Source organism: Dreissena polymorpha, chromosome 1, assembly GCF_020536995.1.
Source record: "Dreissena polymorpha isolate Duluth1 chromosome 1, UMN_Dpol_1.0, whole genome shotgun sequence".
In the NCBI taxonomy this organism is placed as follows: domain Eukaryota; kingdom Metazoa; phylum Mollusca; class Bivalvia; order Myida; family Dreissenidae; genus Dreissena; species Dreissena polymorpha.
The window spans coordinates 112842398-112859249 of NC_068355.1; the positions used below are offsets into that span (position 1 = coordinate 112842398).

The 16852-nt window shown below is 37.3% G+C and overlaps 1 protein-coding gene across 1 annotated transcript in view; it reads right to left on the minus strand.

Annotated features, from left to right (window-relative positions):
• Nucleotides 1-2002: 2002 nt before the first annotated feature.
• Nucleotides 2003-16852, minus strand: part of LOC127845199 (vacuolar protein sorting-associated protein 53 homolog) — a 55878-nt gene continuing 41028 nt past the window's right edge. Inside the window, exons 15-19 of the mRNA XM_052376000.1 lie at nucleotides 16342-16490; nucleotides 15117-15186; nucleotides 10140-10225; nucleotides 3806-3857; nucleotides 2003-2128 (exon numbers count right to left, since the gene is read on the minus strand). Of these exons, the coding sequence (XP_052231960.1) occupies nucleotides 2003-2128; nucleotides 3806-3857; nucleotides 10140-10225; nucleotides 15117-15186; nucleotides 16342-16490 (483 nt within the window). The remainder of the gene's footprint in view (nucleotides 2129-3805; nucleotides 3858-10139; nucleotides 10226-15116; nucleotides 15187-16341; nucleotides 16491-16852) is intronic.

Genomic DNA, 16852 nt, shown 5'->3' on the forward strand with positions numbered 1-16852 from the left:
ACATCAAAGGTCACAGTGACCTTGACCTTCAAATGAATTGACCTTGAAAGTCCAGTGGTTACGTACTATTCTGGTCAACCTTGACTTCAAGTGGCAAGACTCTAGTCCAAGCATACCAAAGTTATAACAACTTACATTTTTAAACATTCAAGGTCACAGTGCCTTGACCTTCAAATGAATGACCTGAAAGTCCCTGGTTACTTACTAGTTTCATGGCCAACAGTCAGGGCAAGTTTCGGACTCTAGTCCAGCATATACCAAAGTTATAACAACTTAAACTTTTATATTCAAGGTCACAGTGACCTCACCTTCAAATGAATGACCTTGAAATGACCAGTGGTCATCTGTTAATCCTGCCAACCTTCATGTCAAGTGAAGACTCTAGGTCCAAGCATACCAAAGTATACCATGAAATAAGAACTTTACATTTTTACATTCAAGGTCCAGTGACCTTGACCTTCAAGGAATGACCTTGAAATGACCAGTGGGTTAACTAAACTAGTTATGGCCAACCTTCATGTCAAGTTTCAGACTCTAGGTCCAAGCCTACCAAGTTATAACAACTTTACATTTTTATTGAAGGTCACAGTGACCTTGACCTTCAAATGAATGACCTTGAAATGACCAGTGGTCATCTGTTAATCTGGCGAACCTTCATGTCAAGTTTGAAGACTCTAGGTCCAAGCATACCAAAGTTATACCATGAAATAAGAACTTTAACATTTTCGAGCACGCCGCCCCCCCGCACCGCCCTCCTGCCCCCCGCCCGACCGACAACATCAATCTATAAGCCGAGATTTTTCGAAAAAATCCGGCTAAAAAGGGCACATAATTCTGTCAAAATGCATGCCAGAGTTATCTTACTTTGCCTGCCCAGTCCCCTCGATAGTAAGTAAGTGTACCAAGTTTGAATGCAATAGCATTGATACTTTCTGAGAAAAGTGGACCTAAACGCAAAACTTAACCGGACGCCAAGTGATGACAATAGCTCATAATTTTTTTTCAAAAAATAGATGAGCTAAAAATAATCAGAAGAACGTATCTGGAATCAGTTGAATGGTAGTTTATCACTATTATTATTGTTTTACCCAAAACCGCTATAAGCATGTCTACCATTTTGCCATGACAGCATCACCTGTTACTGTAGGACAATCACATTCTCTAATAAACTTAACAAAACTCCAACAGAAATATAACTACTTTTCTGGCTGGCGACTTGAGTAGTTGCACTTGTGCGACCTCTTAGTCTTAGTCTTGCTAAATCAACGTTATTTTGCGTTTGACATATTGCATTAGATTAGTGGTTGAGCTGGACTTAGCGAACGCCACATCCGTTACACTTTGCTTTAGTGGTAGGGCTACCATCCCGAAACCCAAAATACTGCCACACTTTTGATTTTAGCTTCTTAGGCGCATCTGATAATTTCAATTGTCGGCAACACTTGTTCAGCCATTTTGACGCTTTTTTCCGAAAGTAGACCGTAACGGGCTTATTGATTGGATGACTAAAATAATTAGCAAACGCGCGCGTCGTAATTACAGGTAAAGATAAAACCTACACCTTGCTGTATCAATAGGAAGAATACAACCACTTCACGTATCTATATGTATATATGTTAAAGAATCGAATCGAATTTGGTAGGTTTGGTATCGTAATCGAATCGAATGGAATCGTTGCATTTCTAAACCCAACTAGACATTTCTTACACTTTTCAGCTCATAAGAAAGAGAAATGGCTATATGCAAACAGCATAAACCCATAACAGCCTGCGCGTAAACGAGCTAAAATTAACAGGTGTTAACTAAATTAACTAAATTAACTCGAGCTACTTGCGGTCTGTTAAGGTTTTATGCTGTTTGCTGCTCATTAGTTTTGCAGGGGTGGAAATAATGCCTTGCACACATTAATAATCTAGTAAGAAAGGTCTTGAATTTAATTCGAATTTATTTGGACTACAAAGGCATCTAAATGCATAAATACATGGTAAAGGGTTAATTATAGTTAGTAATGTTTCATACCTTTCATTTCTAAGACCTTTTGGAACTCTCCAATGTCAGGAGAATCAGAGAGGAGACGCAGGTAGTTGTCAATGAACACCTTGGCAGGCTCATGGTGTGACATCATCACCTGAAGAATATTCAAATGCTTCTATATATGGGGCCTCGTCTGCACCGGCTAATATGGGACAAATCTTTAGGCACAAATATTAAACCCCATTTTCCAAGAGCGACAATCAAAATCAAATGCATGTGTTGATAGTGCTAAACATTTATTATTCCCCATGAATAAACTAGAAATTGATAGAACATGCATGAAACCACCATTCTGCTGGATTTCAAAAACTCAGCCTATGAAGATAAAGGCTGCACTCAAATAAGCAGGCGATGGGATACACATGGTGACTATAAGAGCCTCATTGTGGGAAAACTTGGCATAATGCATGTAAATAAAGTGATGTCACAGATTAGCCTGTTGAAAGTCCGCACCAGACTTATCAGAGGCCACACTTTCTCTTCTTAAACTGGGTTTTAGTTGAGAAGAAACTTTATATAAACTGAATATTACATAAAAGGTGAATGTTGCATCCCTGATAACCCTGTACAGACTGCACAGACTAATCTGGGATGACACTTTACACAAAGGCATTAAGCCCAGTTAAAAGGAGGCTCATTATTGTTTAATTCGTCCCTCCTGATCATGCATTACTATTTAAATGAACAAAAAATCTCCCAGACAGAAGGATGAACAGACAGACATAGGCAATTAGATTCCTTGACAACCCCCCCCCCTTTTAACAGGGGCATAACAATACAACAAGAGCACCGCATAGCGGTGCAGCTACATACGAAGTTTCAAAGTTGTAGGTGGAAGCACTTGATTTAAGAGCAAATGTTAAGTTTTTTAGCACGACGCGGATGGCAGACGCCGGACGATGAGCTGGCTATGACAATACCTCCGAAAACAGCCGAGCTAACAATAATCACTTGAAATAGGAGACATAAATAAAACAAAAGCCGTAAGTATTAACAACTGTTGTTTAAATGTTTCTTTTAAATCTCTAAGTTTTTACAAACTGTTTTTAAATGTTTCTTTTAAACTGAGGCCTTAATTTTAAACCACTTCATACACATGAAAGGCAGAAAAAATGCCATTGAATTCTTTCAATTGCAACTGTGTTATAGTTACATTATATATAAGCTGTAATAGAAAAACCCTCTTAAAAACATAACACACCTCTATCGCTGGTTTTGTAAAACCATTTTAAAGTTTCAGTCTTATCTTTGTTGAAGGGCAAAACGCTGACTTAAGCACAAAATTAACACATCCTTTCGCTATAGATGAATGAAAATCAACGTCGTTACGGCCCCACGCCAAACATTGAAATCATTTTGCTACTTATTGATTAGATTCAGTCAATAATATTTATGTTTAAATGCGCAAACTCAGTGGGTTCATTATATGAAAAAGTTGGGATTTTCAATAACCATGCAGCTTAATGTGGTAAATGAGACAATTCAATTATTTTACAACCAATGCATTGTAAATGTTATCAACCATGTAATGAGCATTGTTCCTGGCAAAACGTGTTTAATTGCATGTGCATAAATTGTCGCCCACAATAAGCCTGTGCAGTACAGACTAATCATGGACAACACTCTCCGCCTTGACTGGATTTTTGTGATAAGAGACTGTGAGTACTGAACAGGCTAATCTGGTATAAAACTTCACACACATGCATTTTTGCCCAGTTTTCCCAGAAATACGCCCAAAATATTGATTCTCCCTGTACTTGCTAGGACATACCTTCAGAAGCATTTCAGCTTTGGTCATTCCTTTTTGTACAATTTTGATGTAACTGTAAAATGTGAGAAAATATAGCATAACCACATTAACAATACTTTACAACAAGCAAATTTGTTGAATCAATATCCCCACATAATAATTTGATTTATGGATGGTTGCAAAACCCTTGATATGCGGTATAATCCTAAAAAATCATTAAGTGTTGGGTAATTGAGTTTAAGCATAGCAATTCTTCTCAATGGTATCTATACACCCATGAAGTTTCATATTGAACTCTTTTGCGAATCTGAGTTACAGCACTGAAAACATACATCACACACAAACAACAAAGGGGGCAATAATTCTTAGTTAAAAAGTGTAGGCTTATGCTTCTTCATACATGCCAGACGTGCCGATCTTGGCGGGACAGTCCTGCTTTTGGGGTGTTTGTCCCGGTGTCCCAATGTGACACAATTTGTTCCAACATTCTTACAACAAGAGGGCCTGAAAGGCCCAAAGTCGCTCACCTGAGATAACAAGATATCATTGGGACAAATCTTCTGACCAAGTTTCATGAAGACCGCCCCTTGGAAGCCATGTTTTTCAAGCAAACATAATTATTTTCCAACTCATCCAAGATATCATTGAGACCAATCTTCTGACCAAATTTCATGAAGATTGGACAATAAATGTGGCCTCTAGAGTGTTAACAAGGTTTTACTATAGCCATATAAGGATAAATGCCCCGCCCCCCTGGCGGCCATGTTTTTCAACCAAAGGGCATCAATTTTTAACTCTTATAAGATATTATTGGGATGAATCTTCTGACCAAGTTTCATGAAGATTGGACAATAAATGTGGCCTCTAGGTTACAATATACTAAATCTCTTTGGAGTGCAATGCTATACTCTCTAAAAACATGAACATCATTTATTTGAAGACACGGTTCTCTGTAGGGTCACTTGCCATGACTTTATTTTAGTATATTTCTGTGTGCATGTGGCAGGGGAAAACATTGTTGTTTACTAGAAATTCACTCTTTTATCTGAAGATTGGAGACTACATAAGACTTGACAGATGGCGGGAAACCCTCATGAACTGGATAGAAGCCGGTAAATAGATGGCCGTAAAACAGTGACTTTTGATTCGTGGCGAGTTCTTTCTTACATGTCGCGTGACCTATCTTTTTTATTGCTTAAATCAATTCGGCTTGGAATGCTCTTCGAGAAAAGGTATGGTTATGAGGGTCTCTATGCGCAAAAGTTTGACTTTATTTTCGTTAAAGTTATTGCATTTTCATTGAATTTGTGTAGGAAATCTTTTACTATATTGTAACCTCTAGAGTGTTAACAAGATTTTAACTATAGCCATATATAGCCATATGAGGAAAAATGCCCCGCCCCTTGACAGAATTTTTTTTTAAGCAAAGGTTACCATTTTCAAACTCATCCAAGATATCATTGGGACAAATCTTCTGACCAAGTTTCATAAAGATCGGTAAATAAATGTGGCCTCTAGAGTGTTAACAAGGTTTTACTATAGTCATATAAGGAAAAAATGCCCCGCCCCCTGGTGGCCATGTTTTTCAACCAACCGGCATCATTTTTACATTCTTCCAAGATATTATTGGGGTGAATCTTCTGACCAAGTTTCATGAAGATTGTACAATAAATGTGGCCTCTAGAGTGTTAACAAGATTTTACTATAGCCATATAAGGAAAAAATGCCCCGCCCATTGGCAGCCATGTTTTCAAGCAAAGGTTACCATTTTTGAACTCATCCAGATATCATTGGAAAAAATCTTCTAAGCAAGTTTCATGAAGATCGGAAAATAAATGTGGACTCTTAAGAGTGTTAACAAGGTTTTACTATAGCCATATAAGGAAAAATACCCCGCCCCCTGGCAGCCATGTTTTTCAACCCACCGGCATCATTTTAAAACTCGTCTAAGATATTATTGGGATAAATCTTCTGACCAAGTTTCATGAAGATCAGACAATAAATATGGCGTCTAGAGTGTTAACAAGATTTTACTATAGCGTATATAGAGCCATATAAGGAAAAATGCCCTGCCCCTTGGCAGCCAGGTTTTTCAAGCAAACATAACGATTTTCGAACTCAACAGTTATATCCAGAAAACACATGTTCTGACCAAATTTCATGAAGATTGGACCAAAAATGTGACTTCTAGAGTGTTCACATGTTTTCACTATATACATATAGAGAAAACTGCCCCACCCCCTGGCGGCCATGTTTTTTCACACGATCTGGAACTTTTCGAATTCGTCCAAGATATCAATGAAAACCAATGTTTCCACCAAGTTTCATGATGATTGGGCAAAAATTGTGACTTATAGAGTGTTCACAAGGTTTCTCTATAGCCATATAAGGAATACTGCCCGCCCCCTGGTGGCCATGTTTTTCAACGGACTGGAACCATTTTTTAACCCAACCAACATATCATTTAGACAAACATTTTGACAAAGTAACATGAAGATTTGGCATCAAATGTGACTTCTACAGAGTTCACAAGGTTTTTCTTTTTTTTGACCTAGTGACCTTGTTTTTGACCCAGCATGACCCAGTTTCAAACTCAGTCTAGGTATCAATGGGACAAATGTTCTGACCAAGTTTCATGAAGATCGGACAATAAATGTGGCCTCTAGAGTGGTTCACAAGGCAAAATGTTGACGACGGACGACAAACGACGGACGATGGACAAAAGGCGATCACAAAAGCTCACCATGAGCACGTTGTGCTCAGGTGAGCTAAAAAAATTATAATGATTAGGCAAAAAATGTGACTTCTATAGTGTTCACAAGCTTTTATTACTATATAAATATAAGGAAAATGACCCCCCCCCCTGGCGGCCATGTTTTTTAAACGATCAGAACCATTTTCAAACTCAACCGTCATATCCGGAAAACACATGTTCTGACCAAATTTCATGAAGATTGGACCAGAAATGTGACTTCTAGAGTGTCCACATGTTTTCACTATATATATAGAGAGAAAACTGCCCCAACCCTGGCGCCATGTTTTTCCACCGATCTGGACCATTTTTGAACTCGTCCAAGATATCAATGAAACCAATGTTTTGTTCAAGTTTCATGATTAATGGGCAAAAATTGTGACTTCTAGAGTGTTCACAAGGTTTCTCTATAGCCATATAAGGAATACTGCCCCGCCCCCTGGCGGCCATGTTTTTCAACGGACCGGAACCATTTTTTAACTCAACCAACATATCATTTAGACAAACATTTTGACAAAGTTACATGAAGATTGGGCATCAAATGTGACTTTTACAGTGTTCACAAGGTTATTCTTTTTTTTGACCTAGTGACCTAGTTTTTGACCCAGCATGACCCAGTTTCGAACTCAGTCGAGGTATCAATCGGACAAATGTTCATGAAGATCAGATAATAAATGTTGCATCAAGAGTGTTCACAAGGCAAAATGTTGATGACGGATGACGGACAAAAGGCGATCACAAAAGCTCACCATTAGCACGTTGTGCTCAGGTGAGCTAAAAAGACATATGTTCTATAAGGCCACAATAAAATTCGCTATTAAAGCTTTGTCTGGCTTAAATTACCATCGCTTATCCCCTTATTGCCCCCTAATTAACAAACCATATCTACTAGTCGAGTGATCCAGTGTTGTTTTTGACACCTTATCAATGCTCTATCGGCAAATTATTGATTTTATCAGACATTCATACCATGGTATTTGTATGATAGGGGTCGATAAATGCTAGTGATAGATGCATCGTAGTGAATTAAACGCAGACTTCTTTAGTATTTCATTGCCCAAATCAAGTCCAAAGATTCTATTACCCGGTATTCTGTGTATTATACCACCTGAGGCTTAAAAACCTGTCAAAACACCAGTTTTGTATATCAAACAAATTGAGCGCTGACCGATACATATATTGTTGTTTCATATAAATTTACTATCGTTTTTGACCGATTTTCAGAAAATAATTTGTAAGTATTGCATCAGTCTAAACTTAGAGTTAATTGATGGTTGGTTGAATAAATACATTGCTTGATGAGCGCACATCGCGTTGAACGATGACACATGCCTCTGTCCCAAATTGACGTCAAATAGATGCATGACCTACATTTCACGTTATGGATTCATCCGCATAGTGCACATGTATGTTTACTTACGGAAAATGGTGAACGTATGTGTTCATGCAATTCTAAAACTTATTTATCGTCAATATTTGCCAGAAAATATGAGGTTTTGTAAGTAATGATATTACTGACAACAGTAAAGGTGGCATGATTGATCGTTTTAGGTTTCCCGCTTTTGGTCCAATGTCCCGACATTTTAAATGGAATGTTCCGATTTGGACCTGACAATTTCTGGCATGTACTATGCCTTCTTGTATATGGCACTTCATCCCATTGATTTTTAAACACCCATGAAGTTTCATTTTGAAATCTATATTTGAGATATAGCCAAGGAAAGTTCCATCATACAAAAACATCGAAGGGCAATAACTTTTATTTTAGAGAGTGAATGGTAATGGTTTTTGTGCATGGCACTTTTCCTAATTGATAACAATACATCCCTGATGTTTTATGTTGAAGTCTCATATGGTATCTGTGATATAGCCCTTAAAAGTTACATCATACAAAAACAACAAAGGGCAATAACTCTATTATAAGAAAGTCTAGGGTTATGGTTCTTGTGAATGGCACTTCTCAAAACTGATATCTATACACCCATGAAGTTTCATGTTGATATTTATATAATTTCTGAGATAAAGACCAAAAGTCTTTGTGACAAACAGACGGACGGATGGATGAACGGAAAATGCCAATTCTATATCCCACCCCTTTTGGCAGTGGATAAAAAGCAGAAGCATCACTTTGCAAGTTAAACAAGAGCAACCGCCTTGAGGGTGCAGACCGCTCATCTATTTTCTTTTTAAAGCTGACGGGACTCTCAATTTCAATCACAAAGGAGGGAGGGGTGGAGTGAAGATGTGTGTATAGTGTGGGGGTGTGGACATTTATTACATTATCTTCCAAAATTGCGGGGAAAAATTGCCAAAAAATGCAAAAAAAAAATTTTTTTGGGGGTGGGGGGGGTTGAGGGGGGATACGGGGGGGATGGGGGATGGTTTGGGTGGAGTCTATTGTGGTATGTCAGGTAAGAGTAGTTTTGTCAAAGTATCAATCAAATCTTATAATAAATAAAGAAGTAATGGCAATTTTAGCAAAATTTAATAATTTGACCTTGAGAGTCACGGTCATTCAAAGGTCAAGGTAAAATTCAACTTGCCAGGTACAGTAACCTCATGATAGCATGAAAGTATTTGAAGTTTGAAAGCAATAGCCTTGATACTTTAGAAGTAAAGTGGATCGAAACACAAAATTTAACCATATATTCAAAGTTACTAAGTCAAAAAAGGGCCATAATTCCGTAAAAATGACAACCAGAGTTATGCAACTTGTCTGTACTGTACCCTTATGATAGTTTGCGAGTGTTCCAAGTATGAAAGCAATATCTATGATACTTTAGGGGTAAAGTGGACCAAAACACAAAACTTAACCAAATTTTCAATTTTCTAAGTATAAAGGGCCCATAATTCCGTCCAAATGCCAGTCAGAGTTACATAACTTTGCCTGCACAGTCCCCTTATTGATAGTTAGTAAGTGTTGCAAGTATGAAAGCAATAGCTTTGATACTTAAGGAATAAAATGGACCTAAACACAAAACTTAACCAAAATTTTCAATTTTCTAAGTATAAAAAGGGCACATAATTCTGTAAAAATGCACGCCAGAGTTATCTAACTTTGCCTGCCCATTCCCCTCATGATAGTAAGTAAGTGTACCAAGTTTGAATGCATTGAATGCATTGATACTTTCTGAGAAAAGTGGACCTAAACACAAAACTTAACCGGACGCCGACGCCAACGCCGACGCCATGGTGATGACAATAGCTCATAATTTTTTTTCAAAAAATAGATGAGCTAAAAATGTAATTTTCAATTGTAGAGAATGATGATGACTCATATTTATGAGGCAGATGAGTTTCTCATTTGTTCAAACTATAGTAACACAACATATGAGGAGCGCTCTACGAAAATGGGGCTTATTCATGTACATCAAGTGTTGTCACAGATTAGACTGTGCGGTCCACACAGGCTATCGGGACATCATTTACCGCCTAGACTGAATAAATAAATTGTTTTGAAGAGACTTACTTGAAACAAACTTAAATCATTGAAGTGGAGCCAACTGCACACGCTAATCTGGGCCTACACTGTACACACATGCTTTAAGCCCTGTTTTCGGAGAGCAAGTCTCATAAACTTTACCATATGGTATAAATAGCTACCTAGCTGGAGCCTTCCTAGATATGCTGGACCCTAAAGATGGCAGATCTAGAAGAATGGTCTTCAGGGAATGTGTGTCCAATAGCAACTGTAAACAGTCAACTATTTATCATTATTATACTATATATGAACCACACTCTGGCAAAATGGGGCTCAATGCTTATGCTTAGTGGCATTCCAGATTAGACTGCTTATGCATAGTGGCATTCCACATTAGACTTTAAAGTCCCCACAAGTTTATCAGGGAAAGACTCTGCTGTTGTGAAATTTTAAATTTGCACCAAGTATCTTCTAAAAAAAATCCAGTCTTGGTGGAAAGTGTTGTCCCTGATAATCTGATTAGCCTGTGCACACTGCACAGGCTAATCTGAGATGACACTTATGGCATATGCATTTAGCCCAGTTTTTTCCAGAGCACAGGTAAAATCTATCACAAACATGATCATCATCTTATTGTAGGAGTGAACAATTTAAGGCGATTAGATTGTGACAATCAATTAAAATATCAAAAAATAATCTTAACACATTTTTTTTAAATGATTGATTTGAAACTTCATTTAAATTTCAATGAACAAATACACACTTTAACTAAGTGTTTAATATTGAAACTTCATTTAAATTTCAATGAACAAATACACACTTTAACTAAGTGTTTAATAAACACTTAACAAAAAGTATCAATGCATCAAAATGGAAATAAATGTGTGAATGCAGCATTGTTCTCAAACAAATCTGTTGAAAAAACAAGCAAACAAGATGGTCCTATGAACGCTAACCTGAGTGTATATTTCTGTATTTTATTATTTATCCAAATTGCATATTACACTGCAAAGTCCAGTTTTGACCCCTGGTCATTTATCAATGGGCCAAATCATAGAGATAGAGCCAACAAGAGATGTGTTCGTCAGAAACACAATGCCCCCTATTGCACCGCTTTGAAATGATTTTTTTTTTTTACCTTTAACCTTGAAGGATGACCTTGACCTTGAACTTCCACCACTCAAAATGTGCAGCTTCATGAGAACACCGCTTTGATTTTTTTTTTACCTTTGACCTTGAAGGATGACCTTGACCTTGAACTTCCACCACTCAAAAATGTGCAGCTTCATGTGATACACATGCATGCAAAATATCAAGTTTCTATCTTCAATAATGCAAAAGTTATGGCCCACGTTAAAGTTTTTTTCCGGATGTACGAACAGACTGACATACACACTGACATACTGACTGACGGACAGTTCAACTGCTGTATGCCACCTTACCGGGGGCATAAAAATAGTGGCCTTCATAAAACTGTGGCATCACACTTGTTAACAAAGAAAATTTTACAACAGACAAAACAAGAGCTGTCAGAGGACAGCGCGCTCGACTATTCGAGTGCTTGACAGCACCCCCTTGGGGGGGGGAGGGGGGATTGAGAGAGGGGTATAATCATACATGCCATACGTCCCGATCTCGGCGGGACAGTCCCGCTTTTGGGTCCTTTGTCCCAACGTCCCGATATGAGACGATTTGTCCCGACATTCGTAAAAAACGATGTAAGGTCTATAGGTTCCCAATAAAATTCGCTATTCAAGCTCTGTTTCGCTAACACTTACCCCCGCTAATCCCTTTATTGCCCCCAATTAACAGTCCGATTCTACTTATCGTGTGTACCAGTGTTGTTTATGACACCTTATCAGCGATTTATCGGCTAATTATTGATTTCATCAGGCATTTACACCATGGTGGTCTTCAAGATAGTGGTCGCTTATTGCTATCGATAGTTGTATTATAATGAAATAAATGTTGAAAATGTGTTTAATTTTGTATTTGTTTGAAACGGTTTACAAAACAATTGTTTTGTAAAATTAACTCTACGTCATTAATGAGTCTTTTACATTCAATGTTTAGTTCATAAATAGCGGGATAATCCGAATGTGCAATATACCAAAATCGCAACAAACAGTCCAATAAGTGATACCCATCCTGTCTAGTGTAATTGGGTGTAATTGTAATAAAAACAACGAGGTGCTATGCATGACAGTTTGACCCTACTCCAATTAAGCTAAAAACCACGAGGTGCTATGCATGACAGTTTGACCCTACTCCAATAAAGCCGCGACAATTGACAAGTAACAAACTGCGCATGGATACATGCTTAAAAAAAAACATCGCAACAAACAGTAAAAGTGGTACCCATCTTGTCTTATGTTATTGTAATAAAAACAACGTGTTGTTATTCATGACAGTTTGACACTACCCCAATACAGCGCCTGACAATTCACAATTCAGTTTAATCTGTGTATATAAGAAGAAAACAAAATATGATTATTAACATTAGAGAAAAATAATTCGAGTAAAGCAACCATAGACTTCTTTTGTCATTTTGTTTTTGTTGGTGTAAAAACGGTTGAGGCGTTGTTGAGAGTTAAAATGAACACAAAGACGGTTTGCTTCCACCAAAAACCTACCTCTGTAATGTGTACAGCCGCGCATTCCGTGTGTAACTGATGTAACTGTTCGGTAGATAGTTTACTGTAACCCGTACTTTCAGTGTACTGGATAGCCTCCCCTGCGTTAATGTTTGCCATTGAAAGTAATATTATGAGTATTGTTGTCGTAATGTTCTAGATTTTGTACTCTAAAAAGATGAATATTATCCTCGTTGTTTGCTATTGTCTTATTTTATAAAACTGTTATTGTTATGTTTTAGATTCCATGCTTCATATCAGATGTTTAATGTCTTAAATAAAAGTATCAAGAGTATTTGTTAGTACTATACTGACTACAGTAAAGGTGGAATGATAAATCGTTTTAGGTGTCCCGCTTTTGGGTCAAATGTCCCGACAATTTTTTTTTTATGGAATGTCCCGCTTTGGTCCTAAAAAATTATGGCATGTATGGTATAATGTGGGGTGTGGTCATTTATTAGATGATCTTTCAAAAATAAAAAAAGCAAAAAATAAAAATTTTTAAGGGGGGCAGGGATTCTGGGTTGGGGCGTGGGGTATTGTTTGGGTGGAATCCATTGTGGTATTCAGGTAAGTGTTGTTTTGTCATAGTATTAATAAAATCTGGTCATAAATAAAGAAGTTATGGCAATGTAACTAAAGTAATATGCATATTGTAAATGTAAAAAGGGCCATAATTCTTACAAAATGCTTGATACAGTTGTCTGCTCTTGTTTATAGATTGGGGTCATGTTGGTAAAGAAGTTTGCAAAATATGAAAGCAATATGTCAAGGGACATTGAAAATATTTGAGGTGGTGCACAAACTTTAACATAGATTTATCAATAATATGCATATTCTAAGTGAAACAAGAGCTGTCACCATAGGATGACTTATGCCCCCTATAAACGCTTGATAGAAGTTATGAGCTTTTTTCGAAACCTAAACGCAGATTTCAAAACCTAAACGCAGACCCTTAGTTCAAGGTCAAGGTCACAGGGGTCAAAATTTGTGTGCGTATGGAAAGGCCTTTACCATATACACATGCATACCAAATATGAAGGTTATATCTCAAGGGACACAGTAGTTATGAGCATTTTTCGAAACCTAAACGCAAAGTGTGACGGAAAGACGGACAGACAGTCTGATCACTATAGGCCCTCCTACCGGGGGCATAACAAGAGCTGTCAGAGGACAGCGCGCTCGACTATTCGAGTGCTTGACAGTATAACGTAAGCCATCATGGGGAAATTGTTCATATGCAATAATTTATAAGACGGTCTTTCAAAAATGAAAAAAGGAAAAAATAAAAAATTGGGGGTGGGTGGGGTGGGGGGGAGGGGGGGGGGCAGGGAATCTTTGGGGGGGGGGGGGCGTGGGGTATTGTTTGGGTGGAATCCATTGTGGTATTCAGGTAAGTGTTGTTTTGTCAAAGTATTAATGAAATCTGATCATAAATAAAGAAGTTATGGCAATTTAAGCAAAATGTTCCATTATCTAAGTATAAAAGGGGCCATAATTCTGTCAAAATGCTTGATATAGTCTGCTCTTGTTTATAGATTGTGGTGATATTGGTAAAGAAGTATGGGGTAGTACACAAACTTTAACATAGAATTATCAATAAAATGCATATTCTTAGTGTAAAAGGGGCAATAATTCTGTCAAAACAAGTATGCAAAATATGAAAGCAATATGTCAAGGGACATAGGAAATATTTGGGGTAGTACGCAAACTTTAACATTTGCTGCATTTTTAAAGTGGAAAATGGGCCATAATTATTACAAAATGCTTGATAGAGTTGTCTGCTCTTGTTTATAGGTTGGGGTCATGTTGGTAAACAAGTATGCAAAATATGAAAGCAACATGTCAAGGGACATTGAAAATATTTGGGGTTGTACGCAAACTTTAACATTTGCACGCCAATGCTAAAGCCAACGCCAACGCCGGTGTCAGTAGGATAGCTCCACTATATATATTTCATATATAATAGTCGAGCTAAAAAGGGCCATAATTCTTACAAAATGCTTGATACAGTTGTCTGCTCTTGTTTATAGGTTGGGGTCATGTTGGTAAAGAAGTATGCAAAATATGAAAGCAATATGTCAAGGGACATTGAAAATATTTGAGGTGGTACGCAAACTTTAACATAGATTTATCAATAATATGCATATTCTAAGTGAAAAAAGGGCCATAATTCTTACAAAATGCTTGATACAGTATTCTGCTCTTGTTTATAGGTTGGGATCATGTTGGTAAATAAGTATGCAAAATATGAAAGCAATATGTCAAGGGACATTGAAAATATTCGGGGTGGTACGCAAACTTTAACATTTGCACGCTAACGGGAACGCTAACGCCGGGGTGAGTAGGATAGCTCCACTATATATATTTCATATATAATGGTCGAGCTAAAAATGCTAACAATAACTCACAATAAGAGTCCTGTGATAAGGTGAGCTAAATATTCTTTAGCATTTTTTGTTTTTAAAGTGCAGCATTAAAAGGTAATTTTTGCCAGGTGGATGTATATTGTACATATAAATTTACCTGTTCGGCTGCGACTGGAGTAACAGATTTGCATTTGTACAGGCTGCCAATAAATTTAGGAATGAAGACACTGAAAAAAGATATATAACAACTTGCTAATATCAAATAACAAATTAACCTGCACAAATTGTGAACTCAAAATGTTACAAATGAACATCGCTTTGTTTATGTTTTTTGCATACTTTTTTATGTTTATAGTTATTTTCTCCATTATCTATTTGCAATACACTCATAAATAAGATTTAAAGGTTTACCTTGTTGAGCAGTGATCATGTGTTGAAAAACATGTTCTTAGCGAACTTTATACAGAACTGTGTTAACCCTTTCCAGCTAAGATGCAAACATGAAAATGGCTATATGCAACCAGCATAAAACCAGAACAGCCTGTTCAAATTTTATGCTGTTTGCTTCTCATCAGTATTTTAGGGTTGAAAAAGAAAGCTTACAAACATGAATCCTGTAAGAAAGGTCTTAAATCTAATTTAATTTTTCTAAGGGACTACAAACAGGTCACAGTGAGTATGTGAATGGTAAATGGTTAAGTAACAAGCACAACATACTTTTTTTGCAAACTTGATACAGAACTGTCTGAAGTAACAAGCTAGACTTACTTGGCAAACTTGATACACAACTTTGTGAAGTAACAAGCTAGACTAACTTGGCAAACTTGATACAGAACTGTGTGAATGAAGTAACAAGCAAGACTCACTTGGCCAACATCTATACAGAACTGTGTGAAGTAACAAGCTAGACTTACTTGGCAAAAGTAATACAGAACTGTGTGAAGTAACAAGCTAGACTCACTTGGCAAACTTGATACAGAACTGTGTGAAGTAACAAGATAGACTAACTTGGTAAACGTAATACAGAACTGTGTGAAGTAACAATCTAGACTCACTTGGCAAACTTGATACAGAACTGTGTGAACTAACAAGCTAGACTTATTTGCAAACTTGATACAGAACTGTGTGAAGCAACAAGCTAGACTCACTTGGCAAACTTGAAACAGAACTGTGTGAAGTAACAAGCTAGACTCACTTGGCAAACTTGATACAGAACTGTATGAAGTTACAAGCTAGACTTACTTGACAAACTTGATCAGAACTGTGTGAAGTAACAAGCTAGACTCAATTTGCAAACTTGATACAGAACTGTGTGAAGTAACAAGCTAGACTCACTTGGCAAACTTGATACAGAACTGTATGAAGTTACAAGCTAGACTTACTTGGCAAACTTGATACAGAACTGTGTGAAGTATTTGCGTGAAGATGACAGGTTGTCCCTGATGAGGGGCAGAGCAGTCTTCAGGTGCCCCGTGATGGCGGTCACATAGCCACTCTGGTCCCCCACCGCCTCTACTGACGACCAGGACATCTTACCAAACAAACACATACAGTAGTGACGCGCATAAACTGATTATTGTTCAGCTTATAGTCAGGGATATAATTTCACCTCCTTTCATCTGATTTCATCCTTTTCAATGTCAAACGTATTTTCCAAAAATGTCTTTGCTAAATCTATATAGAAATGAAGTGTGTGTGTGTGGGGGGGGGGGGGGGGCATTTTCCTCTCCTGAGGTTGATCTTAAATCATACCACTGATACATTTATTTATTTCCATGAAATAATAATTAAGCAACAAGATAAATGACTTTGCTTCTATGAAAACTTTCATTCTTTGTAAGTTTAAAGCCCCACTAGAAGAAATAGGGATACAAAAATGAATTTTAGAATGAT